Raw genomic sequence first — 20,016 nt, 5'->3', positions numbered from 1 at the left:
GACAGCCAGCGGGGGGCACTATAGTTGCTTGAACTAATAATGATGTCGTTTTTTTTTTGCACATTGGAACAGGCATGCCTGCAGCCACCTGCGGCTTCATCTGAAGTGAAATGTTTTCCTTTATAGATCGAGCACTGGCTGTCAATACTAAAATGATTTAGAAACCTATGGGCAACCACACACACACACACACACACACACACACACACACACACACACACACACACACACACACACACACACACACACACACACACACACACACACACACACACACACACACACACACACACACACGTTGACTGACGGCGCCCTATAGCGAGGCGTGACATTTCCATTAGAAGAGCTGTTGTTCTGTCTCCGTCAGTCACAGTGGAGGCTTCAGTGACGAAGATGGAGCTGACATTGAGCACACAATCCTTAAAGTGCTCATTTAGGAAAAATATATATCCCTTTAATATAAAGGGATTTTCTTTAGTGTCGAGAGTGGTGAATAGATCTAGATTATGTTTGCAGCCACTGCTGTAGAGCAGTGGCTTTCATTCTACGTTTCTTTTTCTCATAATTTTTATCCCACGATTTTTGTAACCCATTTTTCACCCCTGTGTCAATCATCTAATGTGATCCTGGGCTCTACACACCCTCCACCAACCTAGTCTCCATATATGGGGGACAAGGGGAGACCAACCTAGTCCCCATATATGGGGGACAAGGGGAGACCAACCTAGTCCCCATATATGGGGGACAAGGGGAGAGCAACGGACTTGAACTCATGCTTCCTTCATGCCTGAGTGTCCAAGTTGCTCCTTTACACCTGACAGGGGGGGAGTTTCCCTGGTTGGACGTAGCTTGTGGAAGGAACACGTTATTCCAACCAGTTCCTTTCCCCTCCATCAGGCGCCCCGGCTGGCCAGGGGGAGGCAGTATAGAGACCAGTTGGCTGGCCAGGGGGAGGCAGACCTTTTTCATATCAAGGCTCATTATGTTTCCAGCATTTCAGCCAGTTTTCACTGTTTGTACTTGGTTTTCTCGCTGTTGTTTTTCTGTGTGGTTTTAGCTTTAGTGCATTTGTTTTTATTTTACTTTGTAAACTCTGAGTTTTGAAACGTGCTTATATAAATAAAGTGGATTGGATTGGATTGGATGGAGACGCCAGGAGTGAAATTGGAAAGAAAATGATCATAAATCTATCATAGCCTATACTGTACTTGTGCTCATGATAAATGGGTTGGATGAAATTCGCCCTTTCATGAAATGAATGATTGGATGAAAACTAATTTAGAAGATGTACTTTCTGGCCCCGAGCCGCTGGCGTAGCGCCACCTACAGGCTGCAATGCGGACAAAAGATCCAAGCTGACAGGCAGCGTGTCGCGAGTTCGAATGCCGACCCCGACGACCTTTGCTGCGTGTCACTTGTTACGGACCCACGTGGGGGGGTCAGGACAGTCAGACAGACAGTCAGACAGTCAGACAGTCAGACAGACAGTCAGTCAGACAGTCAGACAGTCAGACAGTCAGACAGTCAGACAGTCAGACAGTCAGACAGTCAGACAGTCAGACAGACAGTCAGACAGTCAGACAGTCAGACAGTCAGACAGTCAGACAGTCAGACAGACAGTCAGACAGTCAGACAGTCAGACAGTCAGACAGTCAGACAGTCAGACAGTCAGACAGTCAGACTTTCTCTTCCTATAACAATGACCAAAAAAAACCTCAATCTATAAGCCTTGTCTCTGTGGGACAGCTCCATCCCCCAGTCCCCCTGGCTATGGGACCACTCCATCCCCCAGTCCCCCTGGCTATGGGACCACTCCCTTCCCCAGTCCCTCCACCCTGTGTCTGAGGACGGCAGGTTCCATGAGGGAGGATGTTGAAGCAACACACTGGTGTTGAAACAACAACACACTCCTCCATCAACACGGCCTACGGACGGGGACGAGGTCAGAGATTGTCTGGAGAGATTATATCGAGATGCCTTTTTTGTCCTGCCAAGGACCTGTGTCTTGTTTGTCTCTCAGCCAATCCCTGTGTTGATTTTGTAAGTTGTTCACCTGTGTCTATAGTCAGTCTTTGTATATATATATATATATATATATATATATATATATATATGCCCCAGTGTGTTTCAGTCCTTTGTCAGATCCTCAATGTAAGTCAACGTGTTTATTCCTAGTGTTTCTCCTCGTGTATTTCATTCTAATATTAAAACCTCTTGCATCGTACTTAGCCTCCGTTTGTCTGTCCTGCACTTCTCCTATATCTCCTTGTCTTAAACCGTGACAGTTGTGAAAGAATATATATTCAAAGATTTGCACTACATTTTCAAAAAATAGCAGACCTACAAGCTCGTATAGCGCAGCACCGAGTGCCGCGCTATGAGCTTGTAGATGTGCTATTTTTCAATAGCTAAAGTATATATAGTTCCTGTCCAAAATGGGCTAAAGGTGAGGCAAAAGGTTAATTTAACCGGGAACCCCCTGGAACTTTTGAGAAGCACTGACATAAAAACGCCCCAGCTGAGGTTGAAATTGGATTCCATTTATTCTACATTGTGGTTTCATTTATTTATTTTATACATTTCCTTCACTTCAGTTCGTTTATACTGTGGCAGTATTCTGAAAAACCTTATGTTTCTGTATCAGTGATTCTCAATATTTCATGTCAAGGACCCCACAAATGATATGTAATATGCCTCCGCTTCCTCCCCATCTGAAAATATGCTGTTCCAGGGACCACACAGAGACTTGGTGATGTGTACTCTCATTACTTTCAGACGTGTACTCTCATTACTTACTTGACCTTTGGTTTTTGATGAAGAAAAGCTTCAGCCTCTCCTTGAATGTGTTTTCATTGACGTAAAACTCCACCTGAACCCTGAGAGAGAGAGAGAGAGAGAGAGAGAGAGACAGAGAGAGAGAGAGAGAGAGACAGAGAGAGAGACAGAGAGAGAGACGGTTAGGAGGAGTCAGACACGCATGCACGCACGCACGCACGCACAAGCACGCATAAATAATTAACCCATGTAGACCTGAGGACGATTCTACAAATGTCTTCTAAATCCACCCCCCCCCCCCTCCTCACATCTGAAAATATGTTGTTCCTTCCAAGGTTCTCCCAGAAGCAAAGAGTTGAGATAAAATCGTTAATCACCCAGAACAGGTTAAGGAGAGTGATGTGCTAATGTTCTCATAATGATGCACGAAGCGGGTTGCTCATTGGGGGGGGGGGGGGGGGGGGGGGACGACGACACACACGAACACACGAACACGACACATCCTGGGTTATTGCTATCGCAGGTACAGTATAGGGGATTTAATAATTGCTCCCCTGCGAGGTGTGAGTCAACACCATCACTTAAATGCACATCAACACAACACTACTGGATGCATACTGTATATACACTAATAACTACCTACACACTCTGTGTCATCATATAACTATTAACTGCAGCATGTGTCGCTGCAAAGTGAAATATGGAGAGCATTAGGCCCCAGAAAGGACTCTCTGGGTTGGTCACTGGGGGTCTGATGGTCTTATTATGGCTCTCTCTCTCCTCACAAAACATTAATTATTCGTGTGGCACAAAGAGCACTCACAAGAGTACGGAATCCATTGGGGTTCCATTTGTATCTATCTGGGAACGAGAGTACGGAATCCATTTGGGTTCCATTTGTATCTATCTGGGAACGAGAGTACGGAATCCATTGGGGTTCCATTTGTATCTATCTGGGAACGAGAGTACGGAATCCATTGGGTTCCATTTGTATCTATCTGGGAACGAGAGTACGGAATCCATTGGGGTTCCATTTGTATCTATCTGGGAACGAGAGTACGGAATCCATTGGGTTCCATTTGTATCTATCTGGGAACGAGAGTACGGAATCCATTGGGTTCCATTTGTATCTATCTGGGAACGAGAGTACGGAATCCATTGGGTTCCATTTGTATCTATCTGGGAACGAGAGTACGGAATCCATTGGGGTTCCATTTGTATCTATCTGGGAACGAGAGTACGGAATCCATTGGGTTCCATTTGTATCTATCTGGGAACGAGAGTACGGAATCCATTTGGGTTCCATTTGTATCTATCTGGGAACGAGAGTACGGAATCCATTGGGTTCCATTTGTATCTATCTGGGAACGAGAGTACGGAATCCATTGGGTTCCATTTGTATCTATCTGGGAACGAGAGTACGGAATCCATTGGGTTCCATTTGTATCTATCTGGGAACGAGAGTACGGAATCCATTGGGTTCCATTTGTATCTATCTGGGAACGAGAGTACGGAATCCATTGGGGTTCCATTTGTATCTATCTGGGAACGAGAGTACGGAATCCATTGGGTTCCATTTGTATCTATCTGGGAACGAGAGTACGGAATCCATTTGGGTTCCATTTGTATCTATCTGGGAACGAGAGTACGGAATCCATTGGGGTTCCATTTGTATCTATCTGGGAACGAGAGTACGGAATCCATTGGGTTCCATTTGTATCTATCTGGGAACGAGAGTACGGAATCCATTGGGGTTCCATTTGTATCTATCTGGGAACGAGAGTACGGAATCCATTGGGGTTCCATTTGTATCTATCTGGGAACGAGAGTACGGAATCCATTGGGTTCCATTTGTATCTATCTGGGAACGAGAGTACGGAATCCATTGGGTTCCATTTGTATCTATCTGGGAACGAGAGTACGGAATCCATTGGGTTCCATTTGTATCTATCTGGGAACGAGAGTACGGAATCCATTGGGTTCCATTTGTATCTATCTGGGAACGAGAGTACGGAATCCATTGGGTTCCATTTGTATCTATCTGGGAACGAGAGTACGGAATCCATTGGGTTCCATTTGTATCTATCTGGGAACGAGAGTACGGAATCCATTGGGTTCCATTTGTATCTATCTGGGAACGAGAGTACGGAATCCATTGGGTTCCATTTGTATCTATCTGGGAACAAGAGTACGGAATCCATTGGGTTCCATTTGTATCTATCTGGGAACGAGAGTACGGAATCCATTGGGTTCCATTTGTATCTATCTGGGAACGAGAGTACGGAATCCATTTGGGTTCCATTTGTATCTATCTGGGAACGAGAGTACGGAATCCATTGGGGTTCCATTTGTATCTATCTGGGAACGAGAGTACGGAATCCATTGGGTTCCATTTGTATCTATCTGGGAACGAGAGTACGGAATCCATTGGGTTCCATTTGTATCTATCTGGGAACGAGAGTACGGAATCCATTGGGTTCCATTTGTATCTATCTGGGAACGAGAGTACGGAATCCATTTGGGTTCCATTTGTATCTATCTGGGAACGAGAGTACGGAATCCATTGGGTTCCATTTGTATCTATCTGGGAACGAGAGTACGGAATCCATTGGGGTTCCATTTGTATCTATCTGGGAACGAGAGTACGGAATCCATTGGGTTCCATTTGTATCTATCTGGGAACGAGAGTACGGAATCCATTGGGGTTCCATTTGTATCTATCTGGGAACGAGAGTACGGAATCCATTGGGTTCCATTTGTATCTATCTGGGAACGAGAGTATGGAATCCATTGGGTTCCATTTGTATCTATCTGGGAACGAGAGTACGGAATCCATTGGGGTTCCATTTGTATCTATCTGGGAACGAGAGTACGGAATCCATTTGTATCTATCTGGGAACGAGAGTACGGAATCCATTGGGTTCCATTTGTATCTATCTGGGAACAAGAGTACGGAATCCATTGGGTTCCATTTGTATCTATCTGGGAACGAGAGTATGGAATCCATTGGGTTCCATTTGTATCTATCTGGGAACGAGAGTACGGAATCCATTGGGGTTCCATTTGTATCTATCTGGGAACGAGAGTACGGAATCCATTTGTATCTATCTGGGAACGAGAGTACGGAATCCATTGGGTTCCATTTGTATCTATCTGGGAACGAGAGTACGGAATCCATTGGGTTCTATTTGTATCTATCTGGGAACGAGAGTACGGAATCCATTTGGGTTCCATTTGTATCTATCTGGGAACGAGAGTACGGAATCCATTGGGTTCCATTTGTATCTATCTGGGAACAAGAGTACGGAATCCATTGGGTTCCATTTGTATCTATCTGGGAACGAGAGTACGGAATCCATTGGGGTTCCATTTGTATCTATCTGGGAACGAGAGTACGGAATCCATTGGGGTTCCATTTGTATCTATCTGGGAACGAGAGTACGGAATCCATTGGGGTTCCATTTGTATCTATCTGGGAACGAGAGTACGGAATCCATTGGGTTCCATTTGTATCTATCTGGGAACGAGAGTACGGAATCCATTTGGGTTCCATTTGTATCTATCTGGGAACGAGAGTACGGAATCCATTGGGTTCCATTTGTATCTATCTGGGAACGAGAGTACGGAATCCTTTGGGTTCCATTTGTATCTATCTGGGAACAAGAGTACGGAATCCATTGGGGTTCCATTTGTATCTATCTGGGAACGAGAGTACGGAATCCATTGGGTTCCATTTGTATCTATCTGGGAACAAGAGTACGGAATCCATTGGGGTTCCATTTGTATCTATCTGGGAACGAGAGTACGGAATCCTTTGGGTTCCATTTGTATCTATCTGGGAACAAGAGTACGGAATCCATTGGGGTTCCATTTGTATCTATCTGGGAACGAGAGTACGGAATCCATTGGGTTCCATTTGTATCTATCTGGGAACAAGAGTACGGAATCCATTTGGGTTCCATTTGTATCTATCTGGGAACGCGGCATCGGCGATAAAGAAAAGAAAATGACAATTTCTTTGAATTTGCCTCAGGAGGAGTCGACTCGGCTAATTCCCGGATTCGACGGAGACCGGATGTTATAATTGGCCCGTTTAAACTCCCTTCTAGGGTGCTCCTTTGTTTTCGTTCCTACTAACAACTCGTCGTTAATGGGAGTCGCAGACAGATTCAGCCTCTGTTTTGAGGGATTACATCTGTGTACTCTCAACTCAAGAGTTTAAATGAACTCTCTACAACAGTTTCTATTAAAGTTTCCTACATCATAAGATGCCCAGCCCACAAAATTGTACATACAAAATTGTACATATATAATAATAATACATATACACAAATAGACAGTTACTCATGGACACATCGTTCTCTATATGAATTTTCCAAAAACAAAAACTTCATTACTGAACAACCAATTAAAAAATTGTCCATCCCAGCCCCTGCCTTCCGGCCAAAACAAAAGAGCACACAATCGCTGCTCCTCAGGAGTTACATAGTGCTGCTTTTAAGCGTGGCTCACTGCAAGTTCACTGCACGGTAAAACACCCAGCGTTTGTTTAACCCATTCTGACCGGGCACCCATTTTGGTGTTTAGCATCATGTTATGCTTTACCTATTGAAAAATAGCAGATCTACAAGCTCATATCGCGCCACCGAGTGGCGCGATACGAGCTTGTAGGTCTGCTATTTTTGAAAAATTCGAAGAACGACTGACATTTTTTAGAATCTGATCTCAGGTCAGAATGGGTTAATCAGACCAGCGTGTGTCCCAGTGGAAACCTCGTATGAATCTGATCTCAGGTCAGAATGGGTTAATTCTGATATTTTACAAATGGAATCATAAGGTTCCATGCGTACACACACACACAACCCGGAGTTGCAGACCTGCACATTATCTATTTGGTGCATTTCCTTCTCTCTCTCTCTGAGTTAATGAATTTTGTTGAAATTAAAAGGTTAATGAGAACCGATGGTCTACCGTCTAGTACATTATTAAGGCACCTCGCATTCATTAAAACGAGAATTTCAAATGTTTTTTTCTTTTTTTCCGATGACTAATGCGAGACGAACACGGGATCGACATAACGGCGAGCTCCGAGGTTCCAGTAATGATCAGAGTGTCACAACCTCCCTGTTCAGAAGAGCGTGGAGAGAGAGAGAGAGAGAGAGAGAGAGAGAGAGAGAGAGAGAGAGAGAGAGAGAGAGGCGGAACGAGTCAATTAGGAGGCTCCTTAACGAGGTGTCCTTAACGAGGACCCTTAACGAGGACGGCTCCTTACAGATAACCAGAGAGGAGTGTATAAGTATACGCGTACGTTTACTCGAGTACTGTTTCAATACATGCTGTACTTAGTTCTACTCCACCGTCTTGTATCATTCTTAATTTTTTGGAGTGCTGCTTTTTCCACTTTGGTGTTTTCTTATTTCTTAAAGTGCATAGACTTGGCTGGCGAAGGATTTTACGTCATACTGTCAAGTGCTCTAAAACAAACATTGTAAAATATCCTAAAAGTCCATAGACTTGACTGGCAAATGTAAATGAATATATATATATATGATAAATAACACCCTTCCACAGGAGTATTTCTTATTCATCACTTATTTTGTTATTTATACAGTGATACTGTAGGTGAATATCTGAATAGGATGAAAACATTTAAGAAATTGTTAAAACCATGAAACTTCCCCAGTTGATTACTTACACATGAAGTCAATGACTTTTATTTAATTTACCGTAAATATGCAAATTATATAGGAAAAGATGTCGGGTCCCAGACTACACACACTTTGTGTTCCAGACTAACAACAACAAAAATCTGAATATGTCTTCTACCCAACATTCTACCACTGGGAATGAGGATGACTTTGATTAATGAGAGGAGGGGGCAATGTGGGAGGGTGGGGAGGGGGGGGGAGGATATTATACAATGAGGAAAGAGAGAGAGAAAGAGAGACAGAGAGAAACAGAGTGAGCGAGAGAGAGACAGAGAGAGAAACAGACAGAGAATGTGCGTGCGTGTGTGTGCGTGTGTGTGTGTGTGTGTGTGTGTGTGTGTGTGTGTGTGTGTGTGTGCGCGCATGCGTGTTAGTGAGAGAGAGAGAGAGAGAGAGAGAGAGAGAGATTGAGACATGTCATCTGGGTCTCTCTCTAACTCATCCCTTTACCCACTGTATCACCATGGAGACAGCTCTCAGGCTGTCATGCAATGTGTGTGTGTGTGTGTGTGTGTGTGTGTGTGTGTGTGTGTGTGTGTGGTCACAAACCATCAACACAACCACCCACACACAGTACAAACATCATACAGTGATGACATCCAATGTTTTTCACAACATCATATCATAGTGACATCATATCATAGTGACATCATATCATAGTGACAACAACTATAAAACACATGAAAAACAACTAGATACATTTACAGTACTTGAGTAGCCTACTGTAATTAGCTGTTCCTTAAAGGTCAACTGTGTAACGTTTAGCTAAATATATTTGTATACTGTACAGTATATAAACTGTACATAAATTGATTATAGGCTGTTTATTAATCCCTTTGAACTTCGAAGGGATTGTGAGATGAGTTGAATGATTGATTGATTGATTGATTGGATTGATTGATTGATTGAGTTGATTGATTGGGCCATAAAAGTGTCAAACTCGTTCTGTTTTTGGATACTTACTTTCACTACTTCTCTAGGAAGGGAAAAACACTAATAATAATAATAATAATAATAAAGCACTAATAATGTCCAATTTCTCTGTATTTGATATATTTGGAAAACATCTTGAAAATCTTGATGATTTACTTCTTAAACGTCCACAATTTAATACAGCATTACATATTTTAAAAATGTACTTTTGTACTTTAAAAAGCAAGTATACTCCAGAACAAATTTGACAGGAGGACTTCCACTTGTCCTTTTGAGTATAATACATCTTGCCAGGAGTATTTCTACTTGGACCTTAAAGTACATGTACTGGCGTTGAGTACTCTGTCCACCACTGTCATTGGCCACAGCTGTCAGAGAAGATACATCTATTCTATTCAGGAGTATTTCTACTTGGACCTATAAGTACATGCACTGTCATTGCCACAGCTGTCAGAGCAGATACATCTATTCTATTCAGGAGTATTTCTACTTGGACCTATAAGTACATGCACTGTCATTGCCACAGCTGTCAGAGCAGATACATCTACTGTATTCCCTCATGTTGGGCCCGGCGGGTCTGAGATCTCATTACAGTGTACTGGCCTACATTCTGTACAGTGTGTTTATGTAAAGGTCCAAAAACAAACACGATGACTCACTGAGGATATCTTTATCCACGAGAACCACTGGAGTCTCATTCTGAATGCTTGCTTCCATGCTTGTTTTTTTGAGTGGTGCCACCACTCCAAGGAACAGCAATGTCCGTGTGTTCCCGTGTTCACCTATGTGTTCATTAATGAGCATCATATAATGAGTACCAGTAGGGGCGCTGTTTGCCAGAAACAGAGAGAGAGAGAGAGAGAGAGAGAGAGAGAGAGAGAGAGAGAGGCGAGAGAAAGGGGAGTTGCACCACACGGTTCACAGTGATTTTTAAAGATGGAGTGCCACAATTGTTGTATTTTTCCAGTTTTTCATGTGTCTATGAGGTGACAGTACTTCATTAGACACCCTGGAGTCGTTTTTATGTGCCATTTTGACCTAGGGAACGATTGTACAAAATTGGTCTTTAAATCCTAAAGACAGTTTTCTGAAATACCCCATGTTCCTATGTCAGTGGTGCTCAAACATTTTCATGTCAACATCTGAAAATATGTTGTTCCAGGGACCTCCCCAGATTTGAGGCACATTTTTCAATAGCTAAAGCATAACAAAATGCTTAAAACACCAACAGGGGTTTAAAAGGTGTAGTTTTCACAGCCGCAATTTAGATTTGTCTGTTTCTCTCTTTGTCTGTCCTTACAACTTCGTCTGGACTGTACGTGTTTGAAGTTTGACAATTTCTGTTTGGAAATACCGTAGGCTGAAAGATTTACCATTCCGCACATGTAGCCTCCTGTGCTCTGCTGTGATTGGGTCTCAGGGCTACAGCCTTCAAACGCTGGACAGTACTGTGCTCTGCTGCGATTGGGTCTCAGGGCTACAGCCTTCAAACGCTGGACAGCACTGTGCTCTGCTGTGATTGGGTCTCAGGGCTACAGCGGACAGCACTGTGCTCTGCTGTGATTGGGTCTCAGGGCTACAGCGGACAGCACTGTGCTCTCTGTGATTGGGTCTCAGGGCTACAGCCTTCAAACGCTGGACAGCACTGTGCCCTGCTGTGTTTGAGTCTCAGGGCTACAGCGAGCGAAGAGGAAGATCACACACCATGCTGTAGGGCTAGCAAGACATTTAAGGATTTATTCGCTGCGGTTGGGCAGCTAGCAAACAGCCTGGGGAGGGGGGTTGTGTGTGTGTGTTTTGGAGAAATAATGAATTGCATTTTTATAGCGCTTTTCCAAGTGCTCAAAGTTCATTCATACATTGGGAGGTGAAGCGGCGAACAGTCGACGCCAGCGTCCTCACTTCCCACATTCACACACCGACAGTGGCGAGCTCACACCGACCAACTCACTGGAGGCAGTGTAGGGTTCAGTGTCTTCTTGCCCAAGGACACATGTGGACAGGAGGAGGAGGAGCCGGGATTCGAACCGCCGACCCATGGATCATTGGACGACCTGCTCTACCTCCTGAGCCACAGTCGCCCGAGAAAATAAGGACCAAGTGCACAAGTGCACATATAGTACATAGGGTCATATTATTATTTGGAAACTAAAAGACTAAAGACCTGTCCCTTATTGAACTGACTTCCTTACTTTTGGGAATCAACCAATGACGACACACTGCTACCTTACAAAGTTCAAACCACTCTGCGTATACTATAATACAGGTTGCAATATACAAAAAGAACTGTACATAATAGTGTGAAGTGTAGTGTTTCTTTTTCTGGGCGTCCCTTATTTATATTTTTCGAACTATATATGTTTGAATTTCAGGTAATTGGCTACCCTATAGTTGTGTGTGTGTGTGTGTGTGTGTGTGTGTGTGTGTGTGTGTGTGTGTGTGTGTGTGTGTGTGTGTGTGTGTGTGTGTGCGTGCGTGTGCGTGCGTGCGTGTGTGCGTGCGTTGAGGAAAATAAGAAGTGTCACACAGCAGGGAGCACCATGCCACTTGTTCTATCATCTTTGGCTACGTTTACATGAGCAGTTAAATCCCCTTTTCATTCCGAATAGAAGTTCAATCCTATTAAACGTTGTTATGTAAACACCTACAAAAACTTACATCCGAATGAAAACGCTCGATGCGATCTAAAAACCATTCCGATGTCACTGGCCGGATTACTCCGATTTTCAATGCGATTGAAAGAAATTTGACTCATGTATACACTGCTTCGGATGTAAATTAATTCTGGTCTTTCTGAGCATGCTCCAAAGGCGCTCATATCCAAGGCGCGCCGTCGGCGCAAAGGAGTTTGCACATAGAGCGCGTTATTTTGTTCCTTTTTTCAGATCCGAAATCCACAAAAAAAACGTGGAGCAGCAGCAGCGAACGTAGCCCTATGTGAAATTGTGAACCTCAGTCACTACGCCAATTCTGTAGGTCTGAAGCTACAGAATGATCGTAGGGATCCGAGGCTACATTATATGGGGCGCAGCTGGAAGAACCACTGAAGAGAGGAGCCAGGAGTTAGCTTAGGTTGAACTCACCCACGGCGGATGCGATCCTCCTCCTCCATGACAACATGTAAACCGCAATTTTTGGATTAATATAAATAGTTTGATTTATTAGATGTTGAACAGTGAAGAGTTGAGTAGTTACTCGATCCTGCCCATGGACCATGGCAAATTAGGCTACCAATAATCGCCTCCCGCTGGCGCGGATTGTTTGATTGAATAGCAGTTTGCAACTTTGCACGAACAAGCTGTGTGGATTAAATATTGCCAATGCAGAGTTGCCGATGTCAAATCAATCATCAATGCTGGTATAAAACTGCAGGAGTGTGTGTGCGTGTGTGTGTGTGTGTGTGTGTGTGTGTGTGTGTGTAATAATGACGGTGTGTATGCAACTGACTGCGCACAGTGCTGTGCAGTGTGCTTTGTAGTGTGCACGGCGTGTTATACTATTGCTATTTATCAACGTAGTAGGCTAGGCTATATAAAACGGACCCCTTTCATGGTAATTTACAAGACATATAGTGTGGCATAATATGTCTAAAGGTAACAGCCAGGCAAGCTGTATGCTGTCAGTGGAATTATTAAAGTGCCTTCCTCAACAAAAAAAAGTGTCGGGTATCGGCCAGGCGCATATATTAATAATTAAGGTCGGGCTCGTTTCGGTTTGGACACAAAGCTGTCGGTGACGGGTTCGGTTCGGGTAGTATAAAGTCGGCCCGATCCCACCTCTATTCTCCATATAAACACTCATTCGGAATGACCATTTCCCATGTAAACTCGCGGCAAAAAACATTACATCGGATGTATTTTATTCGGAAGTATTTATTCGGAATGATCACCCTTCATGTAAACGTAGCCTTTGTGTTTCAGGCCGAGCTAAATGTGGACGAGGATGATGATGTCGGGAGAAAAAACAGACATTCTAGGTCGGCTTACTGTGAAAGCATCAGTTGCCATGACGGTTACCATGGCAATAAGCACTGTACCATTGTGCCACGCACGCACGCCCATACAAACAAAAACAGCTACTGCCAGTGATTACAATTTCAAACAGACTTAAGACTCGATGACGCTCATGCCGAGAACAGCATAGTGACTGACTAGTAAACATGCAACAGCTTTGCATCCATAACAGACCCAGAGATGCTTCATTCACTCTGTCCAGAAACAGATGGAAACGGGATACGATAGCATATGTAGCATCACCACTTAGTCACGCTGAATTGGGGAGGACTAAAGAGTTAAAGGGATATTTCACTTTCTTTTTTTTTTTTTTTTTTTTATCCCACGATTTTTGTAACCCATTTTTCACCCCTGTGTCAATCATCTAATGTGATCCTGGGCTCTACACACCCTCCACCAACCTAGTCTCCATATATGGGGGACAAGGGGAGACCAACCTAGTCCCCATATATGGGGGACAAGGGGAGACCAACCTAGTCCCCATATATGGGGGACAAGGGGAGAGCAACGGACTTGAACTCATGCTTCCTTCATGCCTGAGTGTCCAAGTTGCTCCTTTACACCTGACAGGGGGGAGTTTCCCTGGTTGGACGTAGCGCGGGGAAGGAACACGTTATTCCAACCAGTTCCTTTCCCCTCCATCAGGCAGAGCATCTTCTCTTATTCTCTGTATTGGCTCAGCCAGCTCTAGTGAAGCCTCTGCTATCTCTCTCTATATATATATATATATATATATAATTATATATATACATATATAATATGTATATAGTACCTATATGGTGGCGATTTCTATTTTACGTCCATGCTTCAACAAAGATATAGCGCTGATTCACAATAGCCTTTTTACCAACTGTATCTTAATCCTTGTGAAGGAATTACGGTTGAAATACACCTGGTTATAATTATGTACACTTTGTTATTGTGGTATTCAACTTTGACCATGTGATGAATAACTATATATAAAACATCATATCATCTCATTTGTCTCCATCTCCGTTTTGACCCAAACATTTCTGTCTGATACAGACTTCCTCTATACACTCTTAAACGTGAACTCTATATACTGTATGTCAACAGTGGGAAAAGCTTTTAGATCCTTCTATAACGTCAGAAACAGTGGTTTCTAAAAGACATACTAGGGGAATAAACCAGTTCTGTGACCCGTACAACCCTGACCACTTTAAACGGCCAGCTGAATGAACGGGTGCTGTCTGTGTTATGTTGGGTGGTCAGATGAGGTACGTGGGCCGCGGGCCAGACGCCTTCGGGATTTTTGAAGGAAGAGGTTGGGAAGTCTACTGATCTACTGAAGTCTACTGATCTACAGGTGCAAGTGTGGGAAGGACTCTGATCTTCAAAGGACAATGGGGTGAGTGTGGACTGTTCTCTGGGTGAGTGAGTGGGAGGGACCATCTGTCCATTCATTGTACCAAGACATCAGAGACACACATACTTCCCACAGATTACAACCACACACACACAGATTTTGAAAGCATGACCAATGACAAAAAAAAACTCCCATATCTGCTGGGCGAAGAAGTACAACAATGTGCAAACACAGCAGCAAGATTCGTGAGTTGCTGTGATGATAGGAGAACGATATCAAAGGGAACACAAACTCCCTAAAGACTATATAATCATTGTGCTTTCTGCTTTGGCAACGTATAAACGTATGTTTTCTCTCATGCCAATATAAAGCCCTTTGAATTGCATTGAATTGAATTGAGTGGGTGTTGAGAAGAGAAGGGCTGGCTGTTCTGTTCAAAGATGCCTTTACTAAAGGAGACATGAGACATGCTGACCCGTAGTAATAGCATGTCAGCAGGGTTTACCACATGCTTTAGAAAGCAGCTCAGTGGCCTTGTGGCTAGAGTGTCCGCCCTGAGACTGGGAGGTCGGGGTTCAATCCCCGGCCGGGTCATACCAAAGACTCTGAAAATGAGACCCAGTGCCTCCCTGCTTGGCACTCAGCATCAAAGGGTTGGATTGGGGGGTAAGTCCCTGTGACATACTAGCGTCATGTCCAGGGGGTGTACTTGTACATCAAGCTGCCTCATGGCTACAGAAACAGGAGATAGGCTCCTGCCCCTATGGGCCTCATGGCTACAGAAACAGGAGATAGGCTCCTGCCCCTATGGGCCTCATGGCTACAGAAACAGGAGATAGGCTCCTGCCCCTATGGGCCTCATGGCTACAGAAACAGGAGATAGGCTCCTGCCCCTATGGGCCTCATGGCTACAGAAACAGGAGATAGGCTCCTGCCCCTATGGGCCTCATGGCTACAGAAACAGGAGATAGGCTCCTGCCCCTATGGGCCTCATGGCTACAGAAACAGGAGATAGGCTCCTGCCCCTATGGGCCTCATGGCTACAGAAACAGGAGATAGGCTCCTGCCCCTATGGGCCTCATGGCTACAGAAACAGGAGATAGGCTCCTGCCCCTATGGGCCCCATGGCTACAGAAACAGGAGATAGGCTCCTGCCCCTATGGGCCTCATGGCTACAGAAACAGGAGATAGGCTCCTGCCCCCTATGGGCCTCATGGCTACAGAAACAGGAGATAGGCTCCTGCCCCTATGGGCCTCATGGCTACAGAAACAGGAGATAGGCTCCTGCCCCTATGGGCCTCATGGCTACAGAAACAGGAGATAGGTTCCTGCCCCCTATGGGCCTCATGGCTACAGAAACAGGAGATAGGCTCCTGCCCCTATGGGCCTCATGGCTACAGAAACAGGAGATAGGCTCCTGCCCCTATGGGCCTCATGGCTACAGAAACAGGAGATAGGCTCCTGCCCCCTATGGGCCTCATGGCTACAGAAACAGGAGATAGGCTCCTGCCCCCTATGGGCCTCATGGCTACAGAAACAGGAGATAGGCTCCTGCCCCTATGGGCCCCATGGCTACAGAAACAGGAGATAGGCTCCTGCCCCTATGGGCCCCATGGCTACAGAAACAGGAGATAGGCTCCTGCCCCCTATGGGCCTCATGGCTACAGAAACAGGAGATAGGCTCCTGCCCCTATGGGCCTCATGGCTACAGAAACAGGAGATAGGCTCCTGCCCCTATGGGCCTCATGGCTACAGAAACAGGAGATAGGCTCCTGCCCCTATGGGCCTCATGGCTACAGAAACAGGAGATAGGCTCCTGCCCCTATGGGCCTCATGGCTACAGAAACAGGAGATAGGCTCCTGCCCTATGGGCCTCATGGCTACAGAAACAGGAGATAGGCTCCTGCCCCTATGGGCCTCATGGCTACAGAAACAGGAGATAGGCTCCTGCCCCTATGGGCCTCATGGCTACAGAAACAGGAGATAGGCTCCTGCCCCTATGGGCCTCATGGCTACAGAAACAGGAGATAGGCTCCTGCCCCTATGGGCCTCATGGCTACAGAAACAGGAGATAGGCTCCTCCCCTATGGGCCCCATGGCTACAGAAACAGGAGATAGGCTCCTGCCCCCTATGGGCCTCATGGCTACAGAAACAGGAGATAGGCTCCTGCCCTATGGGCCTCATGGCTACAGAAACAGGAGATAGGCTCCTGCCCCCTATGGGCCTCATGGCTACAGAAACAGGAGATAGGCTCCTGCCCTATGGGCCTCATGGCTACAGAAACAGGAGATAGGCTCCTGCCCCCTATGGGCCTCATGGCTACAGAAACAGGAGATAGGCTCCTGCCCCCTATGGGCCTCATGGCTACAGAAACAGGAGATAGGCTCCTGCCCCCTATGGGCCTCATGGCTACAGAAACAGGAGATAGGCTCCTGCCCCTATGGGCCTCATGGCTACAGAAACAGGAGATAGGCTCCTCCCCTATGGGCCCCATGGCTACAGAAACAGGAGATAGGCTCCTGCCCCTATGGGCCTCATGGCTACAGAAACAGGAGATAGGCTCCTGCCCCCTATGGGCCTCATGGCTACAGAAACAGGAGATAGGCTCCTGCCCTATGGGCCTCATGGCTCGGCAAGGCTACTTACTTAGAAAGCAGTGTTGATTGCGTTGAATCACTGACGAAAACTAAATGGAAACTAAATGAAAACTAAGCTATGGTGACTAAAACTAAGACTACACATATGTATTGACAATTTCGACAACAAATACAAACTAGACTAGAATGTTAGGAAGGGACTCTAGTGGACAAGAGATCCAGTATAAGTCATTTTACATGCTTGGTTGCATGCTGAAAATAACAGATCTACAAGCTTGTAGATCTGCTATTTTCAGCTAGTGTATAAAATCAGTCATTACGACGGCAACAATTGGTCCGCCAAAATGTTAGTCGTTAGTGTTTAACTAATTATTTTCAGGACATTGTGAGTGACTATCATGTATGCTTTAAGTAAGTTCACCGTTTGGAATGAGAAGACCATACTGTACATACTGTACTAGGTTACAGATAGTATTTTGATTTAACCCATTCTGAACGGGAACCCCTTTTGGTGTTTTAACTAAGCATTATATATACTTTAGCTATTGAAAAATAGCAGATCTACAAGCTCATAGCGCGCCACTCGCTTGTAGGTCTGCTATTTTTTTTTAAATCGTGAAAATGCGGCACAAATCTTTGAATATATATTCTTTCAGAAGACTATATTTCATTTTATTTCGACATCAGGCCTAAATGGGTTAAGGAGAAGTGACACTCTCCGTAAGGCCTCGGAGTTATACATTCTAAATAAAATTTAAATAAAACAGAGTATTAATCTTACTATCTTAGTGATGTTCCACTGTACTATATCGCTGCCAATGGCAAGCAGAGACATTGAGAGAGAGAGAGAGAGAGAGAGAGAGAGAGAGAGAGAGAGAGAGAGAGAGAGAGAGAGAGAGGGAGAAATACAGTCCTATAAAGCATCTGTAATGTGGATGCTTGGTGATTATTATTATTCTAATGGAGAAATGAAATGAGTCTCTCTGACTCATCAAATAAAGAGAGACTCCTATTTCAAAACTTGAAGGTAATTCGGTTGGTACTGTATGAATAATGGTATGAATTATTAGAATTAACTTAAATTAGTTTTAGTGCTTTTCCAAACAAGGTTACAAAGTGCTTTACAGAAGTGGTTCTTAAACTTTTACATTTTCAAGGAGCCCCCACTTTCGGATGAGAAGGCACAATTCTCAGAGTTACAGTCTACTGTAAGGGTTATGGTTCCTAATCCTAACTATCAGTAACTTTCCTGGGGACCCCCTGGAACCCCCCCAAGGACCCCTGGGGGTTCCCGGATCCCACTCTGAGAACTAGTATTTTACAAAACACCATAAAGAATTACATTTACAATTAAAGTAACACAATAAAACAATGTAAAATTAAATAAAGAAATGTCATAAAGGAGAAGGAAGAAATGTGCACAATAAAAAGGCTGTTATAGTGTTACCAAATGGACCCTTATATGGGTCTGTAACTCAAAGAGTGTACAAATTAAACCAAACGGACCATTGGATTTGGTTCCACTTTTAGTACACTCTCTAGTCTACACTAAACCAATGGACACTGAACGAGTGGCGCGCTACGAGCTTGTAGGTCTGCTATTTTTGAAAAATCGAAGAACGACTGACATTTTTAGAATCTGATCTCAGGTCAGAATGGGTTAATCAGACCAGTGTGTGTCCAGTGGAAACCTCGTATGAATCTGATCTCAGGTCAGAATGGGTTAAACTCTCTACGCTAAACCAATGGATCTGACTGAGTAGCAAGAAGAGGGCCTCAAGGGTACCAAACGCCCTGAAGGCAACAACCAATGAAGAGGGAGCGTGCCTTGATGAGCATGCTGTCAACAACCAATGAAGAGGGAGCGTGCCTTGATGAGCATGCTGTCCACAACCAATGAAGAGGGAGCTTGCCCTGCAGGCAACAACCAATGAAGAGGGAGCGTGCCTTGATGAGCATGCTGTCGTCCGAGTTGACAAGCTGCGATTGGCCCGCGGTGGACGGAATATATTTGCTGTTCTGAAAATGACACGTATAGCCTGCGGAGTTATAGTTCAGTCAGACATACTCCAGGGAGTTCATGCCGTGCTCAAAGGCAGGCGCATAGTATACTCAAGGGGTTAACATGCTGCATTTCTTCTTTTTTTTCCCTTTATAGTTTTTTATCCCACGATTGTGTAACCCATTTTTCACCCCTGTGTCAATCATCTAATGTGATCCTGGGCTCTACACACCCTCCACCAACCTAGTCCCCATATATGGGGGACAAGGGGAGACCAACCTAGTCCCCATATATGGGGGACAAGGGGAGACCAACCTAGTCCCCATATATGGGGGACAAGGGGAGACCAACCTAGTCCCCATATATGGGGGACAAGGGGAGAGCAACCTAGTCCCCATATATGGGGGACAAGGGGAGACCAACCTAGTCCCCATATATGGGGGACAAGGGGAGAGCAACCTAGTCCCCATATATGGGGGACAAGGGGAGACCGACCTAGTCCCCATATATGGGGGACAAGGGGAGACCAACCTAGTCCCCATATATGGGGGACAAGGGGAGAGCAACGGACTTGAACTCATGCTTCCTTCATGCCTGAGTGTCCAAGTTGCTCCTTTACACCTGACAGGGGGGAGTTTCCCTGGTTGGACGTATAGCGCG

At 44.9% G+C, this 20,016-nt stretch overlaps 1 protein-coding gene across 1 annotated transcript in view; it reads right to left on the bottom strand.

The window, feature by feature from the left end:
* Positions 1–20,016, bottom strand: part of kcnt1b (potassium sodium-activated channel subfamily T member 1b) — a gene marked incomplete at both ends in the record, with an annotated part of 149,489 nt that overhangs the window by 57,423 nt on the left and 72,050 nt on the right. The window contains one exon of the mRNA XM_080755692.1: positions 2,797–2,876. Coding sequence (XP_080611818.1) covers positions 2,797–2,876 — 80 coding nt within the window. The remainder of the gene's footprint in view (positions 1–2,796; positions 2,877–20,016) is intronic.

This window comes from Protomyctophum bolini, assembly GCF_963924005.1.
Source record: "Protomyctophum bolini genome assembly, chromosome: 22".
NCBI lineage: Eukaryota > Metazoa > Chordata > Actinopteri > Myctophiformes > Myctophidae > Protomyctophum > Protomyctophum bolini.
The sequence above is the reverse complement of the archived record's forward strand: the minus strand, read 5'-3'. Positions and strand labels throughout refer to the sequence as shown.